Genomic DNA, 27,303 nt, shown 5'->3' with positions numbered 1-27,303 from the left:
AGATGAATTCTCATTGGGGCTAGTGGAGCGCTTCATACCATCCTCTAGAGTAGCTGATTCTATGAGACATTTGGTATAAGAAAGACGCTTCTAAAGCTATATATTATGTTTAAACCTATAGTTCTATTAAAAGCTATATGTTATCTTTGAACGCTGATATATTAATGTTTGAGAAAAGCTACTCAACCGTTAGTTCTATTGCTAACTTCTACCTTAATTGTTACATTATAGCATATTGAGTAGGTGAAAACGATATCCACTACCTTAAACGCTACTGCCAAACATGTCCATAAGGTAATATGTCGTAAATTATACACTAAATTAATCAATCTCAAATTTGACTTTGAATATATTTTTTTGATAACTATTTTAATAGGTTGGATTTGGACCTAAGGTTTTGACTTTGGACAGCATGCTTCACCAAATCATTCCCAAAAACAATACTTAAAATCTATTTGGTCCATAAATGTGTATTTTTCATTTTTTCGCAACGAAGAACGAGCTACTGATTTTTTTAATTCAAATCAAGTTCCGTCAAAATTATGTGTACACTAAAGATTTGATGCTTATAATTTCAAGTCAATGTATTAATACTATAAAAGCAAATTGATTATCACCCTAATCACAGATTTAAACAGCCATTGTTATCACAGATCACCAGAAAAACCCCATCACTTCTTGTATTATTGGGCCCACCTGTCCAAAACAAACAACAATTTTGGCCTTAAAATTCAGTTTTAAAGATCAAATCCCAGCTACAGTATTTTTTTTTGTGGGGTCGTCTGAAAAATGGAGCCAAATTCATCTGAACAAGACTCGCCATTACTGGGGAGCCCTCGCCGGAGACTGAGTCAAAACGACCGTCAACAACTGCTGCACCGACGTAACTCGGTTAACTCGTTGAGAGACGATTTCATATCCAGGTTGCCTGATAAGCTTCGTTCTGGGGTTGATGATGAGTCTCGCTATGATGTTAATTTCTCTAAAACTCATAGTTTAACTCAAGGTTTCATTTTTTCAAATGTTATATTATTTCCAGTTTGATTAAATTATGTCCTTTGTTAATTAATTTGTTGATTATATCATAAAAGTTTGTCAGAAAAAGGGGCTTAAATTCTTGCTAAAGTGAAGCTTTTTTGTTTCATTTTTATTGCAATTAATTTGTGTTGCTTTTGTGCTAGTCTTTAGTGGAAAGGAGATATTCTTTTTATTGCTATTTGGGTGACATTGAATTATTATGTGGATATGGTGTACCTATTAACTTTGGTGTACACAATACACGTGGTATTGAATCCCGTCTACATTTTTGCCTTTGCGTGGCTCACTCTATACACACGAAAAATGACATTGAATGATTATGAACTTGTAACTATTGAAGCTCAATTTTCTTTATTGGGATATGACAATTTGAGCTTGTTCTTTGTTTGATCACATTATTTTAGTGGGATATGCCAATTTGAGCTTGTTCTTTGTTCAATCACATTATTTTAGTGGGATATGCCAATTTGAGCTTGTTCTTTATTTGATCACATTATTTTAGTGGGATATGCCAATTTGAGCTTGTTCTTTGTTTGATCACATTATTTTCGTTGGATATGCCAATTTGAGCTTGTTCTTTGTTTTGTGTGGAGTTTTCCCCTTCAATTAATTTCCATGTTATTGTAATCTGAACTTAATTGGATGGTTTCAATGATTTGTAGCTTGTTCTTTTTTGAATCACATTATTTAAGTGGGATATGCCAATTTGAGCTTGTTCTTTGTTTGATCACATTATTTTAGTGGGATATGCCAATTTGAGCTTGTTCTTTGTTTGATCACATTATGGTAGTGGGGTTTTTCCCCTTCAATTGCCATTTCATAATCTAAGCTTAATTGAATTGTTTCATCTTTCAATGATATGCAATACAACATTTTTGCAAGGTTAAAAGATGGAACACTGACTTTCGAAGATGGAAATCCGAAATTAATTGAATTGGATGATTGACCTATTTATGTGCACATCAAAATTTGTTAGTTATGGTTTTGATTGAGGATGATGTTATGCATCTTTGGTTTCTGATTGTTGTTCTTTGGTTGATCGGCTATGTTGTTCTCACTCAGGAGAAAAGGAGTACTATGAAAGACAATTTTCTACCTTGAAATCATTTGAGGAGGTTGATCATGTAGTCCAATCAGGTTCACCGGAAGAGGATGATGATGAACAAGCTCAACACGAACGAGCAATGAGGATCTCAAATTACGCTAATGTTGTGCTTTTGGCATTCAAGGTAACGCGATTAAGCTATGCTAAGACTTGTTTCTGCTTCAATTAGTTCTATCCTATGCTTTGTGATGAATCTAAGTATCTAATTAATACTCTCAATTTTGGATTACTGATGTTTTTGAATGAAGGATCAATCTATTGATATACAGAAAACATGCTAAGCTACGCCTTAGTGAATACTGAATACTCAGTACTTTCTTGTTTATTCTTCATAGCAGTAGATTATTATCAGAATATCAGGTAAAATATGGAAAAATATGATACATAATACAAAACAGAAGATGGTTTTAAGTGTTTAAATTATGTCCTGAACTAGTAGTAGTCTCTAGTTAAGCTATGCTAAGACTTGTTTCTGCTTCAATTAGTTCTATCCTATGCTTTGTGATGAATCTAAGTATCTAATTAGTTCTCTCAATTTTGGATTATTGATGTCTTTGAATGAAGGATCAATCTATTGATATACAGAAAACATGCTAAGCTACACACCTTAGTGAATACTGAAAACTCAGTACTTTCTTGTTTATGCTTATAACAGTAGGTTATTATCAGGTAAATACAGAAAAATATGACACATAATTACAAAAAAGAAGATGGTGTTAATTGTTTATTTATGCCCTGAACTAGTCTCTGGTTTTTGCTTGATTTTAAGACTTGATATACAGAAAACATGCTAAGCTACGCCTTAGTGAATACTGAAAACTCAGTACTTTCTTGTTTACTCTTTGTAGCAGTAGATTATTATCAGGTAAAATACAGAAAAACATGATACATAATACAAAACAGAAGATGGTTTTAAGTGTTTAATTGTGTCCTGAACTAGTCTCTGGTTTTTGCTTAGATTTATGCTACCGTAATGACTGGATCATTAGCCATTGCTGCATCGACGTTGGATTCTTTGCTTGACCTTATGGCTGGTGGTATACTTTGGTTTACTCATCTTTCAATGAAAAACATCAATATCTACAAGTACCCTATTGGGAAACTAAGAGTCCAGCCAGTAGGAATCATCATTTTTGCTGCTATCATGGCTACCTTAGGTACGTGTTTGACCATTTCACCCTTCAGAGTTCAGACCAATTGCTGATTGGGCTCCGTTTGGTTTGGTGTAAAACGTTTTCATGGAAAATGATTTTCCTCTTTTCAATCAATTTTACATTGTTTGGTATGGCAATGGATGGAAAACAATTTTCCATAACTCCCTCAAAGGTGGAAAAACATTTTCCACTTGAAAGGAAGGGAAACCACTTGTCCACTTTGTTCTCCTTACGTCCCTCTTCCTTTTTCCCATCAATCTTCACCATTTTTCTTCCATTTTCCTTTTTTTTTTCCTATTAATTCTCTTGTAAGGAACCAAACAAAGGAAAACTACTTTGAAATTGTGTTTTTCTTTGGAAATTGTTTTCCATGAAAAATCATTTTTCTCTGAAAATGTTTTACGCCATACCAAACAGCGCCTTAGTTCGGAAGAGACGAATGAAGTCACCAAGCTTTAACATTGCATTCCAGGATTTCAAGTTCTCATACAGGCTGTTGAACAACTAATCAAGAATGAAGGTGCTGATAAAATGACATCTGAACAATATATTTGGCTCTGCGCGATCATGATATCAGCTACAGTTGTAAAACTTGTCTTGTTCCTTTACTGCAGAAGCTCTGGAAATGAAATTGTCCGTGCTTATGCCAAGGTACATGCTCTTTATAATCATATTTATATTTTTGCCTTTGTCTGGCTCGTTATACACACGAAAAATGAATGAAGGATATCAACCATTTTCTGTTTTTTGTATTATGTATTGTATTTATATTTTTGCCTTTGTCTGGCTCGTAATACTCTTAATTTTGGTAGACCTGATCATCCATGGCCCGGCCCACTGACCCGAAAAAGTACGGGTTTGGGCAACCCCAAAATACGCATTTTTAGACCAAATCCTGAACCCGGCCCGAGAAATCCCTGAAAAAACACATTTCGGCCCGGAAAACCCACACCAAATTTATGGGTTTGGGCATGATTTTTTTGTGTTAAAGCCCGACCCGACCCGAATTTTGATCACCTCTAAATTTTGGATTGTTGATGTCTTTGAATGAAGGATCAGTCTATTGATATACAGAAAACATGCTAAGCTACGCCTTAGTGAATACTGAATACTCAGTATTTTCTTGTTTATTCTTTATAGCAGTAGGTTATTCTCAGGTAAAATACAGAAAAATATGATACATAATACAAAAAACAGAAAATGGTACATGTTCTTTATAGTCATATTTATATTCTGTTTCCATTCAGTTGGCGCTGAATTTTGCCACTTAATAAATAACCTTTTTTTTCCCCTCATATGCATAGGATCACTACTTTGATGTGGTTACAAATGTGGTTGGTTTAGTTGCTGCAATTCTTGGTGACAAGTTTTTCTGGTGGATAGACCCTGCTGGCGCTATTCTCCTTGCAATATATACAATTGCAAATTGGTCAGGAACTGTTTTAGAGAATGCAGGTAGCTTCTAGCTTCGAGTTTTCCTTTCAGTCCATATTAGTACTGTTGTTTTCGTTTCTGTTTCATTTTCTATAATGTTTCTTGGAACAAACTTTTCATCAGTAAGGTAGAAGCATACATAAATGACAAAATGGTTGATAATGGGAAAAAGGGATCTGCTGCATGCGAGATACAACTTGCAGCATTATCCTCCTCAGCCAGTTAGATCTCGTATGCAAGAAACTAGACCTGATCAACAATAGCCCTGCCCGCTGGCCTGAACCGATCCTGCCCGAAAAAAGTGTGGGTTTGGTGGGAACCTCAATTCCTCAAATACGCATTTTTAGACCAAAACCCGAGCTTGGCCCGAAAACCCCGCACCAAATTTATGGGTGTGGGCATTAATTTTTGTGTTAAAGCCAAGCCCGGTCCGGCCCGAATTTTGATCACCTCTACAAGAAACGAATGTAGTTTAAAGCTTAGCTGAATTCGAAAAAGCTGAGCTCCGTTGTTAGTGTTATGGGCAGAGCCAAGCGACCCTAAGCTTGAGCTGGCTTGTTAATCATGTCTTTTAATCTATACTGACAGTTATAACTGTACTACTTCTTGCTGCATTATAATCCAATTAATGTAAATTTCTTCTGCAGTTTCACTAATAGGACAGACAGCACCTCCTGAAGTCTTGCAAAAGTTCACATACCTAGTTATAAGGCACCCTAAAGTTAAGCGTATTGACACTGTCCGTGCTTACACTTTTGGCGTGCTTTACTTTGTGGAGGTAAGATCAATTTTCAGATATTTGTACTGTAATCTCTCTATAATTTACGACTCCTTGTGACTTGGAGGTCACAGGGTCGAGCCCCATCAGCTGTGAAATGCTTGGGACTGGCTCAAGCGAAGACCTGCGTAACTGGGCTAGCTAACCCGTGCTAGGTGTTGGTTCAGTAGGGTCCCTTCTTCTTACTTATTAAAAAAAAAAAAACTAATCAGGATATTTTCCCGGTTTTGCTGAATTTAGGTTGACATTGAACTTCCCGAGGATATTCCTTTGAAAGAAGCACATGCAATCGGAGAGACACTACAGATTAAGCTAGAGAAACTCCCTGAAGTCGAACGAGCATTCGTCCATTTAGATTTTGAATGTGAACATAAACCAGAGCACACTGTTTTAAGCAAGCTGCCTAATACTGAACCTTGATTATTATGTGTTTGAGTGAACAAGCCTACATATATATCCAAGCTACTGTTGTGGATTACTAATTTATAATTTAGGAAAGGTTAATTCTTTGAATAACAAGTCACAAGTTTGCAGTTTTGTTCCTGGTATGTATCTGATACTAATTAATACTCCCTTTAATCTTTCTGTGTTTGGTTCAAGTGAAATAGAGGTGGATCAAATATTGGAGTAATGAGTCTTGCAAATCGATTTCAGGTGGTGATGATCCACTCCAAAGGAGCTTACTTTGATAAATTGATCAATATTTATCGCATTAGAATCATACAGTTAACATCTCTTAATTCCAGGGTCGCGCATAGGGATGTAAATGGGCTGATACGTCTGTGAAAAACTCGTTCATTAATAATAAACGAGTCCGAAAAAAGTTTTGAAACTCGTTTAATAAATGATACTAGCTTGAACAACTTGGTGTTCAGCTTGTTTAGGCTCGCGAATAGCTCGTCTAGGTTCGTTTACAAGCTCGTCCGTGTTCGTTTACAAGCTCGTCCTTGCTCGAATTTTAAGTTAGAACTAAGTTGCAATTATTTTGTTAGACTTCGATATTTAGTGTATTTTTATTTTACGAGATTATGAAGCAGTATTAGTATGTATATTGTACAAAATATTTATTTGAATCAGATATTTTTGAAAAAAATTAAATAATATTACGTTTACTAATATGTGCGTTTAAATCCGATCTTGCTCGCTTATCAAGGCTCTTTTTTAAAAGCTCGTTAATATTGATATATCTTAGCTCGGCTCGAGCTTGAATTTAAACGAGCTACTCGTGAGCTAAGCTCGAACAATGAAAAAACTTAAACGAGCCAAGCTCGAACAGTGAAAGACTTAAATGAGCCAAGCTCAAACATGGAAAATGAAAGCTCGGTCATTCGAGCTCAAAATTTCTTATCAACCCTAGCTCGAACATCCAAATACTCGGCTCGTTGACATCCATAGTCGCACAATCCAACAAATATTTCCTGTTAAAATACCGAGGCCCCGTTTAGTTCACCTTATTTCTCGTTATCTGATCTGACCAGATCTGATCTGCACTTATTTTTTTGATCTGATTTGATCTGAACTTATTTTTTCTGATCTGAATTTATTTTTTCTGATCTGATATAATATGATCTGAACTTATTTTTTTTGATCTGATATGATCTAATTAAATCTGAAATTCGTAAATAATGAGGTTTTAAAATAAGGTGAACTAAACAAGGCCTTAATATTGGATTAGTGGGCTTGATCCAACGACTTTGATATGATATCCATACGAATAATCCGAATAATACCATCCACAAAATCACAAATACAGAGAATAGAGGGTGAGAGAGAAAGAGAGAGAAAAAATGCAGATTTTCGTGAAAACCCTAACTGGGAAAACCATAACCCTAGAGGTTGAATCCTCCGATACCATCGACAATGTCAAAGCCAAGATCCAAGACAAGGAAGGCATCCCACCAGACCAGCAACGTCTCATCTTCGCCGGAAAACAGCTTGAAGACGGCCGAACCCTAGCCGATTACAACATCCAAAAGGAATCAACACTTCACCTGGTTCTTCGTCTTAGGGGTGGTGCTAAGAAGAGGAAGAAGAAGACTTACACTAAGCCTAAGAAGCTTAAGCATAAGAAGAAGAAGGTTAAGCTTTCTATTCTTCAGTTTTATAAGGTAGATGATGGTTCTGATAAGGTTCAGAGGTTGAGGAAGGAGTGCCCTAATGCTGAGTGTGGTGCTGGTACTTTTATGGCTAATCATTTTGATCGGCATTATTGTGGTAAGTGTGGTCTCACCTATGTTTACCAGAAGGCCGGCGGCGATTGATTTCCGTTTCCAGTTCGTTTTTAGTTTGAATATGTAGCTTAATTTATGAATCAGAACTTCATCTTAGTCTGTTGAAGATTCTTTTAGTATTTTGGTTTCTGGGAATGTTGGATCATCTGCAATTTTGAATCATGTTATAAGAGATTGATTAATTAATTACCCCTTTTGTTTTAATCGTTGCTCTTAATTTTTGCGGGATTGATTCCTGTTCTTAGTTTGTTCGTTTTTATCTCTCTAGTTTGAATATGTAGCTTAATTTATGAATCAAAACTTTATCTTAGTCTGTTGAAGATTCTGTTACTATTTTGGTTTCTGGGAATGTTGGATCATCTCCAATTTTGAATCATATTATAAGAGATTAATTAATTGTTCCTTTTGATTTAATCGTTATTATTTATGTTGCTCTTAATTTTGATTGTTTGTTGAATGTTAAAATGTCATGTCTTTTTGTGGTTTAGTTCTTTGCTGAATTGAACAATTCAGTTTGATTTTGGAATCAACACTATTCTAGGGTTTAATTAGCTGATCGTTTAGGTACAGTTTAAGGGTTTTGAGCCGTGATTAAAAGGATTTGGTTAGAGGACAAGGGTTTGATGCTCTTAGAATCACAGATTATCCTTTGTTAAAATGTCATGTCTTTGTAGTTTGATTTTGGAATCAACACTATTCTAGAGTTTCATTAGCTGATCTTTTTGGTACAGTTTAAGGTTTTTGAGCCTTAGAAAGTGGTGTGATTAAAAGGATTTGGTTAGAGGACAAGGATTTGATTGATGCTCTTAGAATCACAGATTATCCTTTCATATTATGGTTGGAATGTCATATTTCATTTTCTTTTCATGATTTCGAGTAACTTCAATTTGTTGATGTTGGTTTGTACATACTGGGTTCTGTTTTTGTAGCAAAAACTGGTTTGGAACAGTGTTACAGACTGATATTTTCAGGGTCAATGCTTTCTTGTTCTGAGATTCTTCCAACATAATCTATGCAACTGCAACTTCAACTTCTGATAGGTTTGAAGAATGAGGAAATTTAGGTAAAGAGAAGTTTAGGTCTTTATATGATAATTCAGTAGGTGATTCATCATCAGATGATGATGAATCAGAACCAGAACCATTGTGACTGAGTGGCAACTGTAGCAACACTGCAAGAAGAAGACCTAGGAAACAGATTTGTGTAGGATTCTTCTTCAATTGTGGAGTTTGAGAATCAATTTTCTAGGGTTTTCAGACAAAGAAATCTTAATTAAAGCATAGGAAACCAGGCATCCTTCTGAAATACCTATCCGCTATCCCATATTATACAATGCAAACTACGAGACTTCCTCGTAGTGTTTGTGATGACATTGACAAAAAAATCTCGTGGTATAGGACTCCGTTTAAGGAGTGAGTATTGGGTAATACCGAGACTAATAGGAGGCTGACGGACAAGAGGAGTGGCCACTAGTTTATGCTACAACTTGTTGGTGGCTTTGGCGTTGGAGGAATGAGCTAAGTTCTAATAGGGAGCTCAATTTACAAGTAGACCGACTAGCCTTTATACTAGCTAGCTAGAGTTGGAGAAATTAGAAGAGCAGTAGAAAAGAATGAGTTTGGTAGTACTACAAGGAATTTCGTACTTACATTTTTGTTAGGTGGGAGTTCCCAAGAATGAATTTGTTAGTTGGGTTCGGCTCAATACAGATTGAAATCCGGGACAAGCTGGTGTCGGCGGTGTTATTCGAGGTCATCGTGGGGAATTATACGAGTTATTTTCCCTGAGGTGTGGTGTTTGTAACCAGCACCCAAAGCTGAGTTATTAGTGGTGCAACGTGGGTTAGCTATAGCTTGGAACGGTGGTCATAGACGGGTTCAACTAACGGTTGACTCAGAGGTGTTTGTGCTTGTGCTTGTACTTGTACGGATGCTTATGGATCTTACACCATCTAACTCTCCTTTCATTCACATTATCGAAAAAATGTCAGTCCCTAATCGTTAAACGCGAGTGGGAAATTACCATCGGACACTGCTATAGAGAACCTAATCGGGTGGCAGATTGGAAATTACAATCACACATTGCTATGGAGAAGCTAATCGGGTGGCAGATTGGTTAACAAACTATGGTGTTACTACCGATCAAAACATAGTCATCTTTGAAGCGGTCCCGAGGGATTTTCGTGCCGTTTTATCAGAGGACTTGATACTTGGCCTAGGAGGGTGCCGGATTATGATTATGATTACTCTTACTGTTATATAGTAGTACTATATTTCAACACATAAAGATAACAATGTATGCATGAATTCTAAGCATCAAAGTACTACTGATTCATTCATAGCTGCTGTTTCTGATACAAATTACAATCATTCAAAACGACTTTCAGATTGCATAATTTAGGAAAGGATAAACTCTTTGAATAATATCATGAGAGACTTGTAACATTGAAACCAACCTCAAGTTATCCAGTTACAAAATTATAAATACAGGGGAAAAGTATGCTACACACTTATAGGCCAATCTTATTTCACACTTACAGCTGAAAGAGCTCATATTTCACATTTCACATACAAATCTGGTGTGAATGCTAATCAGGGTCTCCTCTTTCTCTAAACTCAAGTTGCTTTGCCGCCAACAATTAACACAAGTATGAAGAAGATAATCATACTATGAAGATCATACAATGAAGATAATCATACCATGGTATAATATTTATAAACTACTACAACTGAGATTTCAGGTTTTGCGGTGTTCCTCTGCTGTATACGGGTTGCATATGAGAATCTGCACCAAGCCGAAAAGTTTTCAGGCATCTCTCCAAACATACAGAATATGTTAATGGATATCTAATTATCTATTGATCTATCAACTCTACACATATAAATACTTTGTACTAAATAAGCCCTCCATCTGGAAATAATAGTCACATTACTTCTATCGAATGTCCACAAAAAAAGTTTGGTCTCCTTTCCTAATACATTCCAATTACCACTTCAAAAAATTTCTCCGCATTTAGAAACTCTGTTAAACAATCATGTCATATTGCAGTCGGCAGGAGGGTTGAATGTTATGGATATGATAGCTTGGAACATAGCGGCTGTCACGAAACTGTTATGGGCTATATAAACAACAAAAAAGACAAAACACTGGCTCAAGTGGGTTAACAGCTACCACTTGAAGAACCGAGCGGTTGGGGGCATGGGTTAATGTGAAACCTATGTCATGGATGCTTAGGAAAATATTGGAAGTGTACGGTATGTGGAGGATGCTAATGGCTGGGATAATGTTCAGATTTATGTTACTTGGACTCAGATACTAGTGTCATACACGGGTACGTGTCTATGTGTCCGACTCGGCTAAATTGTGAAAAATTTGTCAAAAATGAAGTGTCGGAGGGTCCGTACCAATTTTGGAGTATCGAGGATCCAACACGGGTACTTGAGGTAAAATGAAGAGTCGGAGTAACATAGGTTCAGAATGGTGAGAAATACTCTATTAAAAAGATGTATCAACACTAAAAGGTAGGCTTCTTTAAAGTGGCATGGAGGAGGGTTGTGTCATTGTGTGTAACAACCTTGCTTCACCAAAGAGCATTTTATTCTTTGGTTGACTATTTGGGATAGATTACCAACTGCAGTCAGACTTTTACGGCGGAATGTGGTTGTTAATGATTCATGCTGATTGTGTGGGAATTGTGCTGAAACAGTAGAGCACTTGTTCTTTTTATGTTCATACTCTAAACATGTATGATCTGAATTGCTACGGTTGATTCAGTTCAACAGACAACCAGAGGGGTTTGATGCAGAAGGCTTGGGCTATTTAATCAGCGAAGAAAGAAGGGATAAACATAAAGTTTTCCTAATGCAATTGTTTTCAAATTTAAATGGCACATGTAACTTACATGATGTAAGTCTCCTATACAGGTTTACAGATAAGATATGTAGTTTACTACTAAGAAACTAAGCATGTGATGGGTGTATATATAAGTCCCACCCTTCCTAGAAAGTGGAGGCTTATGAGATACTGATTTTTTTTTTTGTTTTTTTGTTGGTTTTGTTGGCTGTTGGGGCACTGTGGTACAGTTTGTTTGGGCTGTTGCCTTGTATTTCTTTGTTATTCTTGGTAATACATATCTTTAATTGCCAAAATATCATGTCATATTGTTGTATCTTTTTTAATGGAGTCGAGACAATGTGACAACTAATTCTGTCAAAGGGAAAACTGTACGTATATTTGAGAACTCAGAACACCTGATTTAATATATGACCATGAAAAATACTCCCCCCGTCCCTATTTGTTTGCCCCGTAGATAAAATGTGATTTATTAAGAGATTGGGGCAACATTTTGCAAGGAAATTGAGGTAATATTGTCTTTTTAACATTTATGAGTGTATGCAAGTGGGGGAAATAGTGGGGACCTATTACTATATAAGGAAATGGGGAAGTCTTTAAGGGACATACTAAAATAGAATACGGGGCAAACAAATAGGGAGAGAGGGAGTATACAACTACCAGGAGAAAAACAATGGGAAGTGAAGCGAAGGAAACTTACTTAAGAACCTGGCAATAGCCGACCATTATACATCTTATCCAGCAACTGCTTTGCTTCAGGCCTTCTCAAAAGTCCTTTATTATTTGGCAAGCCAGTACCCAAACATACAGGGCAAACAAGTTTTCCTCGGCCTATACACGAGGAAAAATCCAAAGCAAATGAAAATATAGTTAAAGCAAAACATGGGGTTTCACAAATCACAACCATATATAAGGAGCCAAAGTAGCTAAACTCTTACCATAACAATTAGGACACTCGGTAAACTCATATACATCTTTAGCACGCTTTCTATTTAAAGCCTTCCATTTTCCTGTACCACCACACATATCACCTAAATGAAAAGGCAAAACAAACATCTTATACAATATAAACAAAAACAGTTGAACTTCAAGTAGAAATACAATGAATAGCATCACTTATATAGCTAAGACAGCATCAAAGGGTTGCTAAGTAAGACAGGAACCTTTTGTGATTCTATTCGGCCAGATTGGATTACAATCTAAGTGCATGTTTGGTATGAATCCGGGAAAGGAAATGGATTGGAAACATTTAACAAGGAGAAATTTTATTGTTTGGTATACCTAAGGAAAGCAATCCCTTGTATCAAATTAGGGATTGAGGAGGATAACACTTTGTTACCACAAGGTTAGGAGAGGTAACAAATTGGTGGTAATGGTTACCCTATGAAAATGGGGTGTGTTACCTACCTCTCATACCAAACAATAGGTAATGAAAATAGTTAATTGATATCATTTCCAATACTTGAAAAGTGTTATACCAAACATGCTCTAAATGTTGTTTTAGAGACCAAGAAATCCCAACATAAGCATCAAAAGCAACTTATGAAATTTATTAAATGTATATGACTACCCTAAACCAGCTTTTATCAAGAGAAGACCATGTTCATGAAACAAGTCAAATAGCATTACTTTTGTCTTCCTTATCTAGAAAATCACACCAATCAATTTATAAAATTTACTTACATATTATAGCACCACTGCCGCCACAATTGCGGCAACCTGTCCTCTCGTATCCTTCTGCAGCAATAGCCTCTTGTCTAGATGAAGATTTCCCAGAAGGGCTTATTAAAGCTATAGTTGAACATAAACATGTAAGGCATAGTCGCCGAGAGGTTATAACTTGATCTTCCTGCAACAGAAAACATAAAGTTTCAGCATGTTAGCCCATGAAAATACTCCATATACTCGAATTTAGCTAACTTTTATTAATCACTTTGATGATAACAAAGAAGTAAAATGGTAAAACTACTTCTTATTAGGGATTTATAAGCAGAATTAAGTTCCACCCATTAGAGATTTATTGAAAAAAGACCTCAATACCTTGTCAAACCCTTTATCCCCTAAATGATAACATCATACATTATGGCATAGAACTATACCACAAAGTTCTCAGTGAAAAATACCTCAGCAATTAGCAACATAACATAAATCAATAATCCCATTACATAGGAGAGTTGTGTGTATAATAGTGCTAACTCAACAACAGTGTAATGCACAAAACAAAATACATTTACAGGAATCAAATGGAGAACTTTAAGAGACATTTTGTATCAAAAATTGAAAGAAAATCAACTAACCCTTAAGCTGCTTGTGTTTGATGAACTATCCGAGGCTCCGGTACCGGAATTCTCATCCTCCAAACTCGATCTCACACGCCATCCAACCGACTTTGAGTTCACTGATAACCAAAATATACACTAGTGATAATAATCAGTATTTCACAATCAGAAGTTCAGAACACTGGCAAATAGACATGTTATTACAAAAAATTACAGGAATTATGAGCTACTTTGCATCCTTACTACCAATTGCTATAAATTGCTACAACTTTTTCTGGGTATTTCAAAATTTTGAAATTAAAGACAATATTAATTTACTGCACAAATTTGAAGAATTTTAGTGCAGCACAATGAAATTCAACTGCCAAGCACAAGATTAGAGGAAATGAATGATTAAACAAAAGATTAAACTCATAAAATGGGGATAAACAGAGGGAAACAAATAAAGTGAAATTAGCAATTGAAACAACTTGAAAACAGCAGAAAGAGAGTGAGAAAAACTTACAATTGGAGTGTGAATTCTTGGAGGTGAGAGAGAGCTGAGAGAACACTGAAGAACACGAAGAGAGATAAGGCGACAACACCCCCATTCTTTACCACCCGTTTCTCTCTTTGCTCTGTGATTCTCAGATTGATTTTGTAAATTTCAGCCCCAGCTTACTTTACTTGGTAAAGTGATGCCGTGATGGTAGAGAACTAGAGATGGAATGATTCATAGTGGCTGGTCGGGTCGGGTTACGGTCAATCGGTCTGGATAACGAGATGGGTTCGGGCCTTGGATTGAGCTCAGGCGGGTTTGATTTTTGATTGAATTTGAGGCTAATCTATCAATGCTTTAGAGAAAATATTGGTGGTTTAAGTTCACCACGTCATTTTGTAATTCTGACCAACTTGACTACTCCGCAATAATTAAAGGCGAGAGGACTGTAATAATGAGTATTTTTTGTCGGGATTGTAGATAACATGATGATCAACATGGTTTTGATGAATTGTTGGGTGGTTTAAGATCACCGCGTCATTTGCAATCCTGACCAATTTGACTACCAAATAAAGGCGGGAAGACTATAACGATGGGTCTAGATTGTAGATAACATGGCCTAAAAAAAGAAAGTACTTGTGAGTTTTATTGACCAATATCGTTTTGGTGAAAATATTAGGTAGTTCAAGATCACCGCGTCATTAGGCAGTATGATCCAGGCAAGAACAATATAGAAATGAGTTGTTTTTAGTCGGGATTACAGATAACAAGGTGATAATGAACCCAAAAAATATTTGTGAGTGCTTTTAAAGACCAATATGGTTTTTATCAAGTTCAACATTCAAGGAATTACAACCTTTGTAGTAGTAAGATGTGATTTGATTGATCTTTCATCTTTGAATTCACAAGTTATTGTTGTGGTTTCAAATCTTCTTGTTGATATATTCGAATGAAATTCCTCATCCATGTTCTACACTCATGTTCAAGTCGTGAAAACAAACTTGCTGCTTCATACCAGTAACAATTGATCCATACAAAAAAAAAAAAAAACTCTTTATCCCTGCACAATTTAGACAAAGAATCCATACCAAAAAACCTCTTTACCCCTGCACAGTTTAGACAAAGAATCCATACCAAAAAAACTCTTTACCCCTGCACAGTTTAGACAAAGAATCCATGCGAATCAAACTCTATTCCTGCACAATTTAAGAACTTCCATCAACATCAGTGACCTTGACCTGACCATTCAATCAGTTTTCCATAGCTTTCCCTAAACGAACGAGTTTTCAAGTACACGAAAAACGAGTTAACTAATATAATCTGAGCTAACCAACTCCATAGTGTGGTGTTCTTTGCATTTTATAAGAATAAAGTCATTGTTGAATGAGCTACATAACTACATCAATCAACCATTAGCATAATTGTAAAACAGGCACATAGGGGAACGGAATGAACATAAATAGCACCACTTTATCGATAGTAATAATTGACAAAGGAGGCCACCAGTGGTGACAAATAGCAATACAACATTACAGGGATCTGTTTTTCACACGTACTTGCGTAGGAAAGAAAGTTCCCCAACTTTGGCTGCCAAATTCCATCCCTTACATAACATAACGATCGACTGATGAGAAGGGCCCATATTCTGTTTTTCGTTCATATTTTCTGTTACAACTCTCGCTACTTACAAGGATATCATGACACGGTTCTTCCATAACATAGGCATGCAAGATACAGATTCTTTGCCCATTTATCCTGCAAATTATGACAAAGAATAATAATCAGTAACGTTAGAGGTCCATCACGAAACCATCATGCTACTTACATAGTCACATATATTTAGTTTTTTACCTAAAATTAAGTGTTAATACTAAGACCTTGTACCACGTATACATAAGACTTTCCTATAATATAGTCTCAGAATAATAATCAGTAACGTTAAGGTCCATCACGAAACCATCTGTGTTTCCACTCGGCATTGAACTCACTCACGTATAGTATGTAAATTTACCTCAATTAAGTGCTAATACTAAGACTTTGTATCACGTAAACAAAAGACTTCCCTATAATATAGTCTCAGAATACTAAACAGTAACGTTAAGAGGTCCATCACGAAACTATAATGCTCTGTTTCCAGTCACATATATTTAGATTTACCTCAATTAAAGTCTAATACTAAGACCTTGTATCATGTATGCATAAGACTTCCCTATAATATAGTCTCAGAATAAAAATCAGTAATGTTAGAGGTCCATGGCGAAACCATCGTGCTGTGATTCCAGTCGGTACTGTACTCACATATACATATGCCATAAATTGATGTCCCTATTTGTTTGATCCATACCTTATTTGACATGTGGTCCCCACTTGTCTCTCCTCACACACCATTATTTAATCTAACTAAAAGAAAAATCTACCTACTAATTACTCCACTTGAATACAACAAACTCCACTCGTACAAAATTGGAAAAAAAGCCTACGCCTTTTAAGGAGATTTCATAATATTCTTCAGACAGAAATTAGCCTTTTGAGGTCAAGATCAGTGCTTGGAGATCAGATGGGTCTGTTTACTTTCTTTTAAATTCCAACAGAGGCAGGAAGACGGACAATAATGATTTTATAATGTTGAATTAACTCCTACCTTAACGTGTGTGCTTGGAAATTGGGAGGTCCTCAATGTTTCTTGAGTTTCATCACCTGGCCTGCGCTTTGGCACACTCAAAACAAGTGCAGATTGATCAATATTAGCAGCTGTCGATGTTATTCGATAACCACTGTCCCAGCGCTTGTGAATGCCTTCACTTGGGTACAAAAAATCTAGCTCCACAACCTGGAAAAAGAACGGAAAGACCAAAAGAGAAATATTACATCACAAAATATTGTCCTACGATACTGTCCTACGACTCTTATCAAAATATTACATCTCAGACATGATAGCACAATCATTAAATATGATAAACTCCCTTCGTCCATAAACAACAGTCACATACGGTTAGAAATTACTGGATACAACCACAGCACAGCCATAGCCGTCACCGTTCCTAAAGCAGATTAAATTTCCCATGTATCCCCATTAATTTGGAACAAAGAAAAAGAGGGAGAGACAACTTCAAAATAAAGTCTATTTTGGCAAAATCATAATGAGTCCTTCATGTGATAGGTAGGTTGGAATAATGTGATTGACTGAAATGGATAACTTATCAAAGCATCCTACATTCGGTGGAATGGCACCATGGTAGTACTCAACAAAGGACAACAACTATATTACTATGAGAAAATGAAAAGTTAAACAACCAAAGATGTCCCAACTCCAACAAGAAAATGGATTTCTCAATCAACCAAAGTCATCTTACTCCTAGGAATGGCACAATGGATAGATGGTGCAACTGTTAGAGTGGGTCTTTGCAATAAACCAGAAATTTCTAAGCCTTAAGGAGGACCGGTGTACATGCTGTTTGACCCTAACAAACTCAGACTCGCAAAGTCTATCAACAAAAAGACAGGCAACTGACAGATATAAGAAATAAAATAAATAACAGCAACAAACATCAACAAAAAATACTAAATGGCAATAACAAAGGGCAACTTGAAATAGTCAAAGAGCGGCAACAGAATGCCGCATTAATATAAGAAAAAAACCACTGAGAATTTAAAATTTTGGGCAACACTCTGAAGCAGTTTATCCCCACCCATCCTAGTTGAGTTTTTGTTGAAGGCAGAGTAACTATATTGTATAATAGTTCTACAGAAGTTGTCCTTCCAAACTAACACAGTTCAAGAATAAAACAATTACTTCAACTGCTATTTATCAGCAGTCAGAATTAATAATAAAGGAACATGAGCTGCATTTCCCCTGGAGGAGATATAGGTCACCGTAAATGGCTATATGCTTCAAGCTCAACCATCAGAAAAATGCAGACACACGCATAGAGGAGGAATAGATACTGGAGATCGACAAAACCAGCATAATGTACAAAATATCATTATCCAGTTCCAAAAATTGTACCTGATCACTAAAACCAGCATTACGGGACATGACAACACCCCATCTTGTTCCAGCAGTAGCCATTGAGGTGACATGAAATCCTTCTCTCCATTTCTTATTTATCCACTTGAAGGGGAAAGCATCACTTACTTTGTAAGATTGCTGCGTGTATTGAGTGCCTGTGAAAAAAGTCGTTATTTATTGTATTCAACGTATGACATAATATGGTTCTAGGAATCGCAATCAAACTATGCAATGCAATTCTACGTACCAACATCAATGGGAGAGAGAGAACCACTAAAGAGTGACAAGAAATCAATGTTCTTCCCAAAGCTTCTAACATCAATATTCTTCTAAAAACCTCCAAGTTAAGGGTGTGTTCTCTTTTACTTAGAAGTCCTAAATTTATCTGAACTTGACCTTACTGGACCTTATTAGACCTCATTTAAAGTTCATTAAATGATTTCCAAACTTTTAGCCATTAGAATATTTATAATAGCTAATTGCGAAACCAATATTAATAACTACAAATTAATAAAGAAATTATTATTTACTTCTTAAATTAATAATTAAACCTTATTAAACCTTATTAGAACTAACCAGAAATTATATGACCTTATTGGACCTAAATTAAGTTGAAGATAACGCACCCTAAATATTCTTCCAAAAGTAACATAATACTCCCTCTGTATTTATTTAAGGGATACACTTGCCTTTTCGGGCCGTATTTATTTAAGAGTTTATCATGTGAACATAACATCACCAAGCCTACCAAACCAAGCACCAACCATAAAACCACTTAAATAGAAAGTTGGATAACCAAAAGCGAGGGGTGGGGGGGCGTCCCTTCAAGACAAGAAAGGGGATAAGCATCAATCAATAAAAGACTTCAATCCTGTCACTCGAAAAGATGAAAGTATGGAGCACAGAATACACCATATAGCAAAAGGACTGTTCTAGGGTTATCATTCTAAATCAATGAACAAAAAGATGTTGATGTTTCTTAACAGTAGAATAGTTTAGAAGAAGTTCACAATGTCCCTTAATACTTCCTATGTTTCAGTAAAATTGAAACACTTGCAATTAGCACATTATTTTGGGAATAATGGGAGACCATGCAAATGGATTGCTAACCGTTACAATTATACAAAGAGTAAAAGTACTTCACACCAGAGAAGAGAGAAAGAAGTAGTTACATTATACAAAGACCCCACTTTGATTCCCCCAAAAAAAGAGTCATAGTTTGTTATTTAGGGTGAAGTTGTAATAGTTGTCAAAAGGTAAGTGTTGCAACTTTTTGAAACATCCTAGAGTAACAGGTGTTGAAATTTTAGTGAAGCGGAGGAAGTATAGAGTCACACACTCACACCAAACTTGATTCAAAAGAAAATTGTTAACACAAAGAACTGCCACGTGAAAAACCAGACCGCGGCTGAAAGAGGCAATGGCTAAACATTCTTCCAAAAGCCTCTAAGATAATAGAATCCAATAAAAAATTTAACCCAAATAGTTTATCATGTAAACATAACATCACCAAGCCTACCAAACCAAGCACCAATCATAAAACCACTTGAATAAAATTTAGACAACCAAAAGCGAGAGGTGGGGGGCGTCCCTTCAAGCCAAGAAAGGGGATAAGTGGCATTTGCAAGCAGAACAACAGCTATACTAATGGTTAGAAATTGTGAATAAGCCTCGTCCATCAATAAAAGACTTCAATCCTGTCACTCCAAACGATACAAGTATGGAGCACAGACTACACCATATAGCAAAAGGACTGGGGAACTCAAAGGTGAAGGAACCATAACGCAAACACATAAACCTTGAGGAAACAACATGAGTCCAATAAAATGCACACAGCACGAAAATGTTGTTTAAACAATCCTGAACATCCATCATAACTAAAGAAATAGGAACCAACCTTTGGACATGACCACAAGGGAGCTACCATTCGTAGCACCAGCAACAGAACTGATGTAATAATTCTTCTCCCATTGTTCCATGATCCACTCCTACAATGTTTTCAGCATCAAATGTCATTAAAAGAAGATTCAAATAAGAAAATACAACAGCAGTCAGCAGGCAATTGATAAAAAGAAGTTAATTCTCCGTATATAAAAAACCAACCTTGTGCAAAAATTGAGTTGATAACTCATAAATTTGATTAGTAAAGCCAGTGCCCGCATCCATAATCAATGCCCACAGATTGGAACATGATGACACAGAGCTTATAAGCAAGCCATCAGCGTTACCTCTCTCCACATGCTGTGCCAATCGAGCATCAGCAACATTATAATGGTACCTAAAGCAAAACAAAGATGTTTCAACAAGCGAAAAAAAGTAATGTTTTTTCCCCTACTTCTCTACAACCAGATTTATGATTTTAGCGTTGCTAATTGCAAAAACAAGAAATCTACTATTCATCAAAACAGAAACAGGTGGGACAGAGAAAGCAATTATGGTAAGTTGTAGGAATTGCATGACCCTGTGTCCCTGACAATGGAAATTCGAAAACATCAGGAACCAACCTCTGCTTCATAGGTGACCGAGCGTTATAAACTGAAATCCATTGAGTAGCTGGAACACCCATGCGGACCTTCTTCTTGGGTTGCCCATCATCATCTTCATCAACATTGAGCCTTCCACGTTTTTGACCAACCTGGTAGATGATTTAACAGGAAAGTTAAATAAGCAGGAAATCCATACAAGATGATAACAGAAATACAGACTTAAGAGACAACTATAATTACCTTCTGAGCACCATCGGTGTTAATAGGCCTTATGGATGGGTTTGGTCCAATCAACCCATCAAACAATGATATCAGCTTAGAATAGTTGGGCTCTTCATCAAATTTCATATTCACAACTATTTCAACGAAATTTTTAAGTGGCGCGGGACAAAAGCAACACAAAACTTCAGGTGACGTTCCCATCTTCTTTTTGCACACAAGAAATGATTTGTTATCACCCTATAAGTAATGATTGAGAAAAGTTTATTAGGCTTTTATTTAAGAGGTAATAAGAATGGTGATAACAGGATATGGCTGAAACAACTGATAGGTACCTGATAACCTTGCCAAGGTAGCCTTCCCTTCAGAAGAAATATAAGTGTATATGCAAGAGATTCCAAGTCATCTCTTCTGCTGGCTGTTCTACCGAGGTGGGCATGGACACTTGCATATCGAACTGTTCCCCTGTTAAATTTACATCATATAGTATTAGGAGATAAGATTAGATGAGGAAAACAAATCGTTTATAAACATAGGTCACTGATTTACCTGAACATATCAGGACGCTGATCATATTCAACATGCTGCCCACTAGAAGTATCCCTCCATTTTGTTGCTGTAACATTAAGCTAAAACAATTAGTAACACGTGATATGACTACATATGACAATAAAAAAGTTAAGAAACAATCCAATAGAGGATTGGACCTGAAAAAGGTAAGAAAATTACCTAGTCCAAGGTCAACAAGAAACAATTTTTTCTCCTGTGCGGTAGAAGGCTGGCCAAGCAAAAAGTTTTCTGGCTTCACGTCTCCATGCACATAACTGATATTCATGGAAAACATGACATGACAAAATTAACATGAAAATCTAAAACATAATAGAAACTTCTCAGATATGAGATATATTCTCCACTTATTTCAAAAAGAAAATGAATGACTGCATTAGCGTACCCTTTAGTATGCATCTTCTCAAGAATTGACAAGGACTCAACTGCTATACAGGCAACCATTTCAACTGACATCCTGCAGATACATCAAACTATTGGCATTCGATACAAGATGGTCAAACAACCCCAAAAAAAAAAGTACAGAAAAGAGCATTCCTTTATCTTGGCAAAAACGGACAGGGGCAAATGAACAATTTGCATAAACAAAGGCACAGAAGCAAAAATTAACTTCGACGAATAAACAAGCCAAAGACATTCTTCCAAAAATTGCAGCAGTACTTTTGAAAGACACCAAGGCAGTGTCACCGCCTTCAAAAGGGCTAAGGACAAAAAAAACATATCTCTAGCTATCATAAGCAATTTATCTACAACGTCAGCAAATGTCTAGTATACAAAAGCCTCGAAAAAGGAACTTCAAGCCTTGACTAGGGAGAACTACACCCTCAAAAATGTGTTGGTTTCTTACTTTCAAAGGGCACTAGCAAATTGCAGTGATTGCCAGCACGAGGGAGACAAAAACATGCCGATCTCCTATTCTATCAAGAGCCAGAATAACTAATGACAGCACTTCTATCCTATTTTATCCTATGAGTATGACATCCTCAACCATTATCCATCCTGGGAATTTATACAACAGATGTCCCGAAATAAGAAAGTTTATGAATTCCATTATAGATACAGATATGTTTCTTCCTGTATCACCAACGTGGGAAATTTGACTCGGCTGTTTTCTGCAAATGTACATGATGGTCCATTATTTTATGGCATACTAAATCTACTTGTATACTGTGTTATTTATTAATCACATAGAATACCATGTTTGCTTCTGTCCAACTCTTTCATGTGATTGTCTTATGACATTTTTGCATTATTGAATTTGAAATATTTAATTGATCACTTGTTAATTCTAGATTATCAATGTATAAACGGACTCATAACTATGTTCCCTCATGCTATTGACCTCTTTCACTCCATACAAAGCTCAAATCCTTTCCAAAAGCATAAACAAATGGTGTTGTCTCCATTGGGTACAATAGTACACCCCACAAAATCACATACTCACATACCATCTCCTCATACAATTAGACTCAATACACTAATTCAATGTCTTAGCTACACTACTCTTAAAATTAATTAAGTATATTGTTTCAATCCACTGAGGAAGCTTGAACCCATCCAAAATACACCACACAACAAACCCCATATTGACTAAAGTACAAGACAAAATCCCAATTAACAAAAGCTAATCTGCCTAGTTCCTACCCACACCACAATACCACATACTCACATATCATCTCCTCATACAATGAGACTCATACACTAATTCAATGTCTTAGCTACACTACTCTTGAAATTAATTAAGTATATTGTTTCAATCCACTGAGGAAGCTTGAACCCATCCAAAGTACACCACACAACAAAACCCCAGATTGCCTAAAGTACAAGACAAAATCCCAATTAACAAAAGCTAATCTGCCTAGTTCCTACCCACACAGAACACATGTGATGCAAGTATCCCACAAACTCTGAGATTATCATCAATGTATAAAGAGTACATAATTTAAAACCTGTTAGCAATACAATGGCTTCTAATTATTCTTGAGCCTGAATGATATTACAAGTTCACTATATAACTCGTTCTATGTATGACTTCGAAAGAATATTACAAGTGGACTACATAATTCTGTGTATGACTTTATGTACGGCTTAGTTAACTAATATTCCCACTTTATGTACGGCTTAGTTCACTAATATTCCCACATCAAATTCAACAAATTGTCAAAAAACACTACGTGGATAAAGTATGAAAAATGTAGCTAGATAAGAACCAGGGAGATATTAAGCAATTATAGTACTTCGTATTATATTGTACAGCAACTCTAAACAGAAGCTCTTGCACAGGAATAGTGAATGCAAAACAGAACACATTGTTCTAATACTTCTGTTATTTAAGGAAAAAATCACTTATGAACACTCTGCAAAACATCTGAAAATTGATTAAAGTTGTACTATGTATCTCTTTACGATGCAATACTATTTTCAGCAATATTGTTACCATCAACCATAACTGGCAACTATGACAAAACCACCACCTTGACTAAACTATGAAAGCACGCACAAGTACAATGTAATCTTCATGATATCAAGCACGGAGTACTTACGACTGCCCAGAAGTATTCCACACATCCCATAAGCTAGGTCCAAGCATGTCCATGACCTGCAAATGAGTGATTAGCAATGAACATATCCAGGTAGATTCAAACTTGTAAAGAACAAGGAAAAGTGGTCATACCATTACATAATACTCTCCTTGCTTCCCTTTATAGTGCACCTTAGGCACTCCATGGCTACCACCCAGGGTACTGCAAAAAAACCAAGATTGAGAAGCTGAGTTAAAGCAAACACATTCCAAGCACCCAAAAAATCAGTCTTTGGGAATTCTCATACATACTTGTAAACTTGCCACTCGTATGGGGGGCCATAATTACAACCTTTGCTGTTCTTATGCTCAAACTTCAAAGCCACCTATAAAATACAAAAGTAGAAGGCACAAGCACGGTTAAATAAACGAATTCTAGCGAAAGTATGAGTACTCCACTACTAATGTTAATGATGAAACAATGATTTTGATATTGACATTGATGTACAATTTCATTATATAAACCAAGACAAAATGCATTGAGCTTGAGTTGCTTCGAAACAAGACTTGCCAACATGTTCATGTTCATCAAAACATATCTCAAACTGATCAGCATATATAAGTATACAACACATAACAACATGAAAATAAATGGACACAGATATTTCAAACCATGATGAGCACATTACCTCCAAAGCCCCCACACCGGTGGCACGTTCGTTAACCCGCCGCCCCACAAACACCTGACCAAACCCACCTTTCCCGAGTTTCCGTTCCACCTTATATAAAGGGGAACCACCCACTTGAACCTGAAAAACAATCAACCAAAATCAGCTCAATTCACACATTTAATTTCAGCTCAATTCACACATTCAACTTCCCTGTATAATCATAATAATCATCATTTATAACAAAAATTTACCCTTTCAGGAAAAGGGGATTTATTCCCATCATCATCTTGGCCAGTACCCTTATTATTGGCACTTAACCCACCACTATCATCGCCCAACATTTCTTCTTCCTCTTCTGATTCTAATTCTAATTCTTCCTCCTCTTCCTCCTCTAATTCTTCTTCCTCTTCCTCCTCTAATTCCTCTTCCTCTTCTACTGCCTCTGATTCTCTCTCTTTTGACTGAGTTTCTTTCTCGGAGACCACAATCACCGGAACTTTACTAGGAGTAATAACCTTCTTCTTATTACTAGTATTAATTATCTTTGGTGGTGTTTCCTTTTGTTGCTCCTTCTTCACAGCTAACCTGGTTCTAGGAGGATCCCCACCAATTATCTTCTTCCCCTCCTCAACAACTTTCTTCCCAGCTTCCGCCGCCTTCGCCGTCTCTTTTGCAACAGCGGCGCGTGTTCGAATGTAATTCCCAACCAAATGGTCAGATTTCTGATTCTTTACTGAAGCACGACGTCGTTTTACCCCTATTTGAAGCTCCGGCATGTTTGTTTTCCCATACAATCGGCAGTTTTCGCTAGGGTTACCATCATTCGATCTGCTACGACCTGAATTTTGAATCCGATTGCATTTTTCGTTTGATCTTCCACAAATAAAGTAAAATAAAATATGATTGAATTCGTTAACAAATGAAAATATGTAGGGTTTTGGGATGATATTGAAATCTAGGGTTAGGGATTCGGAAAATTTGGGGGATATTATCGAAAGAGGTGGGTTTTCTTTCTTTCTTTCTTTCTTTCAACTAGGGTTTGTACTTTGCAGTTTCGAGTTTGTACGATGATGAGAGAGAAAGAAGATGAAGACTGATTTTTATTTTTAGATTTTTTTTCTTTCGGTTTTGATATTTTATTTTTTATTTTGATTTATTTTTTAATAGTCGGAAAATGATAAAAGAGCGGTGAATGGTCGTATGTGTATATGAGCTGCGGCCGTCGCAAGCTATAACTCAGCTGCGACCAACAAACCCATGGGTATCTTCGGTATTCCACCTTCCACGCTTCGTTTTTGCTTTTTTTCACGCACCTCTTGTGCATCTATGTATGCCTTTTACGAAGGACACGTTTTTTTCTCAAAAAAAATAATAATTAACTTGTGAAAAATATATATTTTGTGCTAAAAAATCTTACAAAATATCATCTTTAACTTTTTGAGGTCAACCAAATAATGTATTAGTCACTCTTGTCCTATTAATAGTACATATGTATCATATTATTGAGCATGGTCTGATAGTTAAATAAAGTTAAAGAACTGTCGAACGGTTTACAAAAGCTAACCTTTGTATAGATATATTTGTAATTTAAAATAATTACACTATTTTGACATCTGAAGTTGGTATTAATTTGTCTTACTTTGATCATATTTTTTGTGAGTACAAATATTATTGTATGCAGAAAGTATATGTTATTGTGTTTTTCATTGTACTATCTTTGAGATGAAATACAAATTCAAGTAGTAGCAAATCAAACGAGTACAAATTATAAATATTTTATGTAATAACTTAGAAGCTATATATCATGTACATTTGGTGTGGACAATGAGCAGACGATTAACTAACTTAAATATTGCGCGCTCTTAATTGTACAATGTGAAAATCCAAATAGTTTGATGTGCTTGTGTGCTTTGATTCACTAAATGTCTAAGTTTTGTTACCCTTTAATCTTAACCTTTCGACTATTTGACCAGCTATCTTTTACCAACTATATGATCACCCCCGAATAAATATTAGTTTCTATAAAATGAGTGTATGTATTGAATTTTGTGCATCTATCTTCTTAGTTATATTATGTCTTGGACAATTTATTCTCTGTATCTGATATATACATAATGCACAGTATATTTTATTACTCCGCATGTTTTATTTGTTAAGTATATAATAATTAAAATGGTAATAAAAAGCTTTTGGACTGATCGTGATGACACGAATCCTAAACTAAATCATTTTAAGTTTCGCACTAAGCTAGCCATTTTGTTTTTGTGAATTTTTTTTTTTTTTTTTGGCAATTTTGTTTTTGTGAATTGAGATACACAAAATGTTTACAAATAGTGTTTTTGCAAGTTTTACCTAGTTGTCGACGAACTAATGGTCGGGCAATAGTCACATGACCACAATACTGCTAAAATGCACTAGTCGTGGTAATGTCGAAAATATAAATTAAACGAATTGATATTAAGAAAAAGAAACTTGAGTTTT

At 36.0% G+C, this 27,303-nt stretch overlaps 4 protein-coding genes across 4 annotated transcripts; 2 read left to right on the top strand and 2 right to left on the bottom strand.

The window, feature by feature from the left end:
• The first annotated feature begins 552 nt into the window (after positions 1-552).
• LOC110797362 (metal tolerance protein 4) lies at positions 553-6,140 on the top strand. The gene is made up of 7 exons (XM_022002471.2): positions 553-1,006; positions 2,101-2,267; positions 3,102-3,300; positions 3,770-3,948; positions 4,602-4,752; positions 5,379-5,509; positions 5,750-6,140. Exons 1-7 carry the CDS (start codon positions 790-792, stop codon positions 5,927-5,929), a joined length of 1,224 nt encoding a protein of 407 aa, XP_021858163.1. The 5' UTR covers positions 553-789; the 3' UTR covers positions 5,930-6,140.
• A 1,095-nt stretch (positions 6,141-7,235) lies between these two features.
• On the top strand, positions 7,236-7,944 carry LOC110797340 (ubiquitin-40S ribosomal protein S27a-like). Its single transcript, XM_022002443.2, has one exon. The coding sequence runs from the start codon at positions 7,297-7,299 to the stop codon at positions 7,768-7,770; it is 474 nt and encodes a 157-aa protein (XP_021858135.1). The 5' UTR covers positions 7,236-7,296; the 3' UTR covers positions 7,771-7,944.
• A 2,210-nt stretch (positions 7,945-10,154) lies between these two features.
• On the bottom strand, positions 10,155-14,553 carry LOC110797361 (protein PHOTOSYSTEM I ASSEMBLY 2, chloroplastic). The gene is made up of 6 exons (XM_022002470.2): positions 14,377-14,553; positions 13,890-13,990; positions 13,276-13,441; positions 12,531-12,623; positions 12,293-12,423; positions 10,155-10,524 (listed from the first exon to the last, which is right to left on the bottom strand). Exons 1-5 carry the CDS (start codon positions 14,459-14,461, stop codon positions 12,293-12,295), a joined length of 576 nt encoding a protein of 191 aa, XP_021858162.1. The 5' UTR covers positions 14,462-14,553; the 3' UTR covers positions 10,155-10,524.
• A 1,139-nt stretch (positions 14,554-15,692) lies between these two features.
• LOC110797360 (casein kinase 1-like protein HD16) lies at positions 15,693-25,950 on the bottom strand. Its single transcript, XM_022002469.2, has 16 exons — positions 25,074-25,950; positions 24,841-24,960; positions 24,464-24,537; positions 24,305-24,374; positions 24,174-24,229; positions 22,016-22,087; positions 21,793-21,887; positions 21,613-21,679; positions 21,399-21,528; positions 21,085-21,303; positions 20,863-20,993; positions 20,462-20,636; positions 20,256-20,346; positions 18,356-18,513; positions 16,991-17,179; positions 15,693-16,104 (listed from the first exon to the last, which is right to left on the bottom strand). Exons 1-16 carry the CDS (start codon positions 25,596-25,598, stop codon positions 16,045-16,047), a joined length of 2,232 nt encoding a protein of 743 aa, XP_021858161.1. The 5' UTR covers positions 25,599-25,950; the 3' UTR covers positions 15,693-16,044.
• Between the last annotated feature and the right edge of the window lie 1,353 nt (positions 25,951-27,303).

The sequence above is a fragment of the Spinacia oleracea genome, chromosome 4 (assembly GCF_020520425.1).
Source record: "Spinacia oleracea cultivar Varoflay chromosome 4, BTI_SOV_V1, whole genome shotgun sequence".
NCBI lineage: Eukaryota > Viridiplantae > Streptophyta > Magnoliopsida > Caryophyllales > Amaranthaceae > Spinacia > Spinacia oleracea.
The sequence above is the reverse complement of the archived record's forward strand: the minus strand, read 5'-3'. Positions and strand labels throughout refer to the sequence as shown.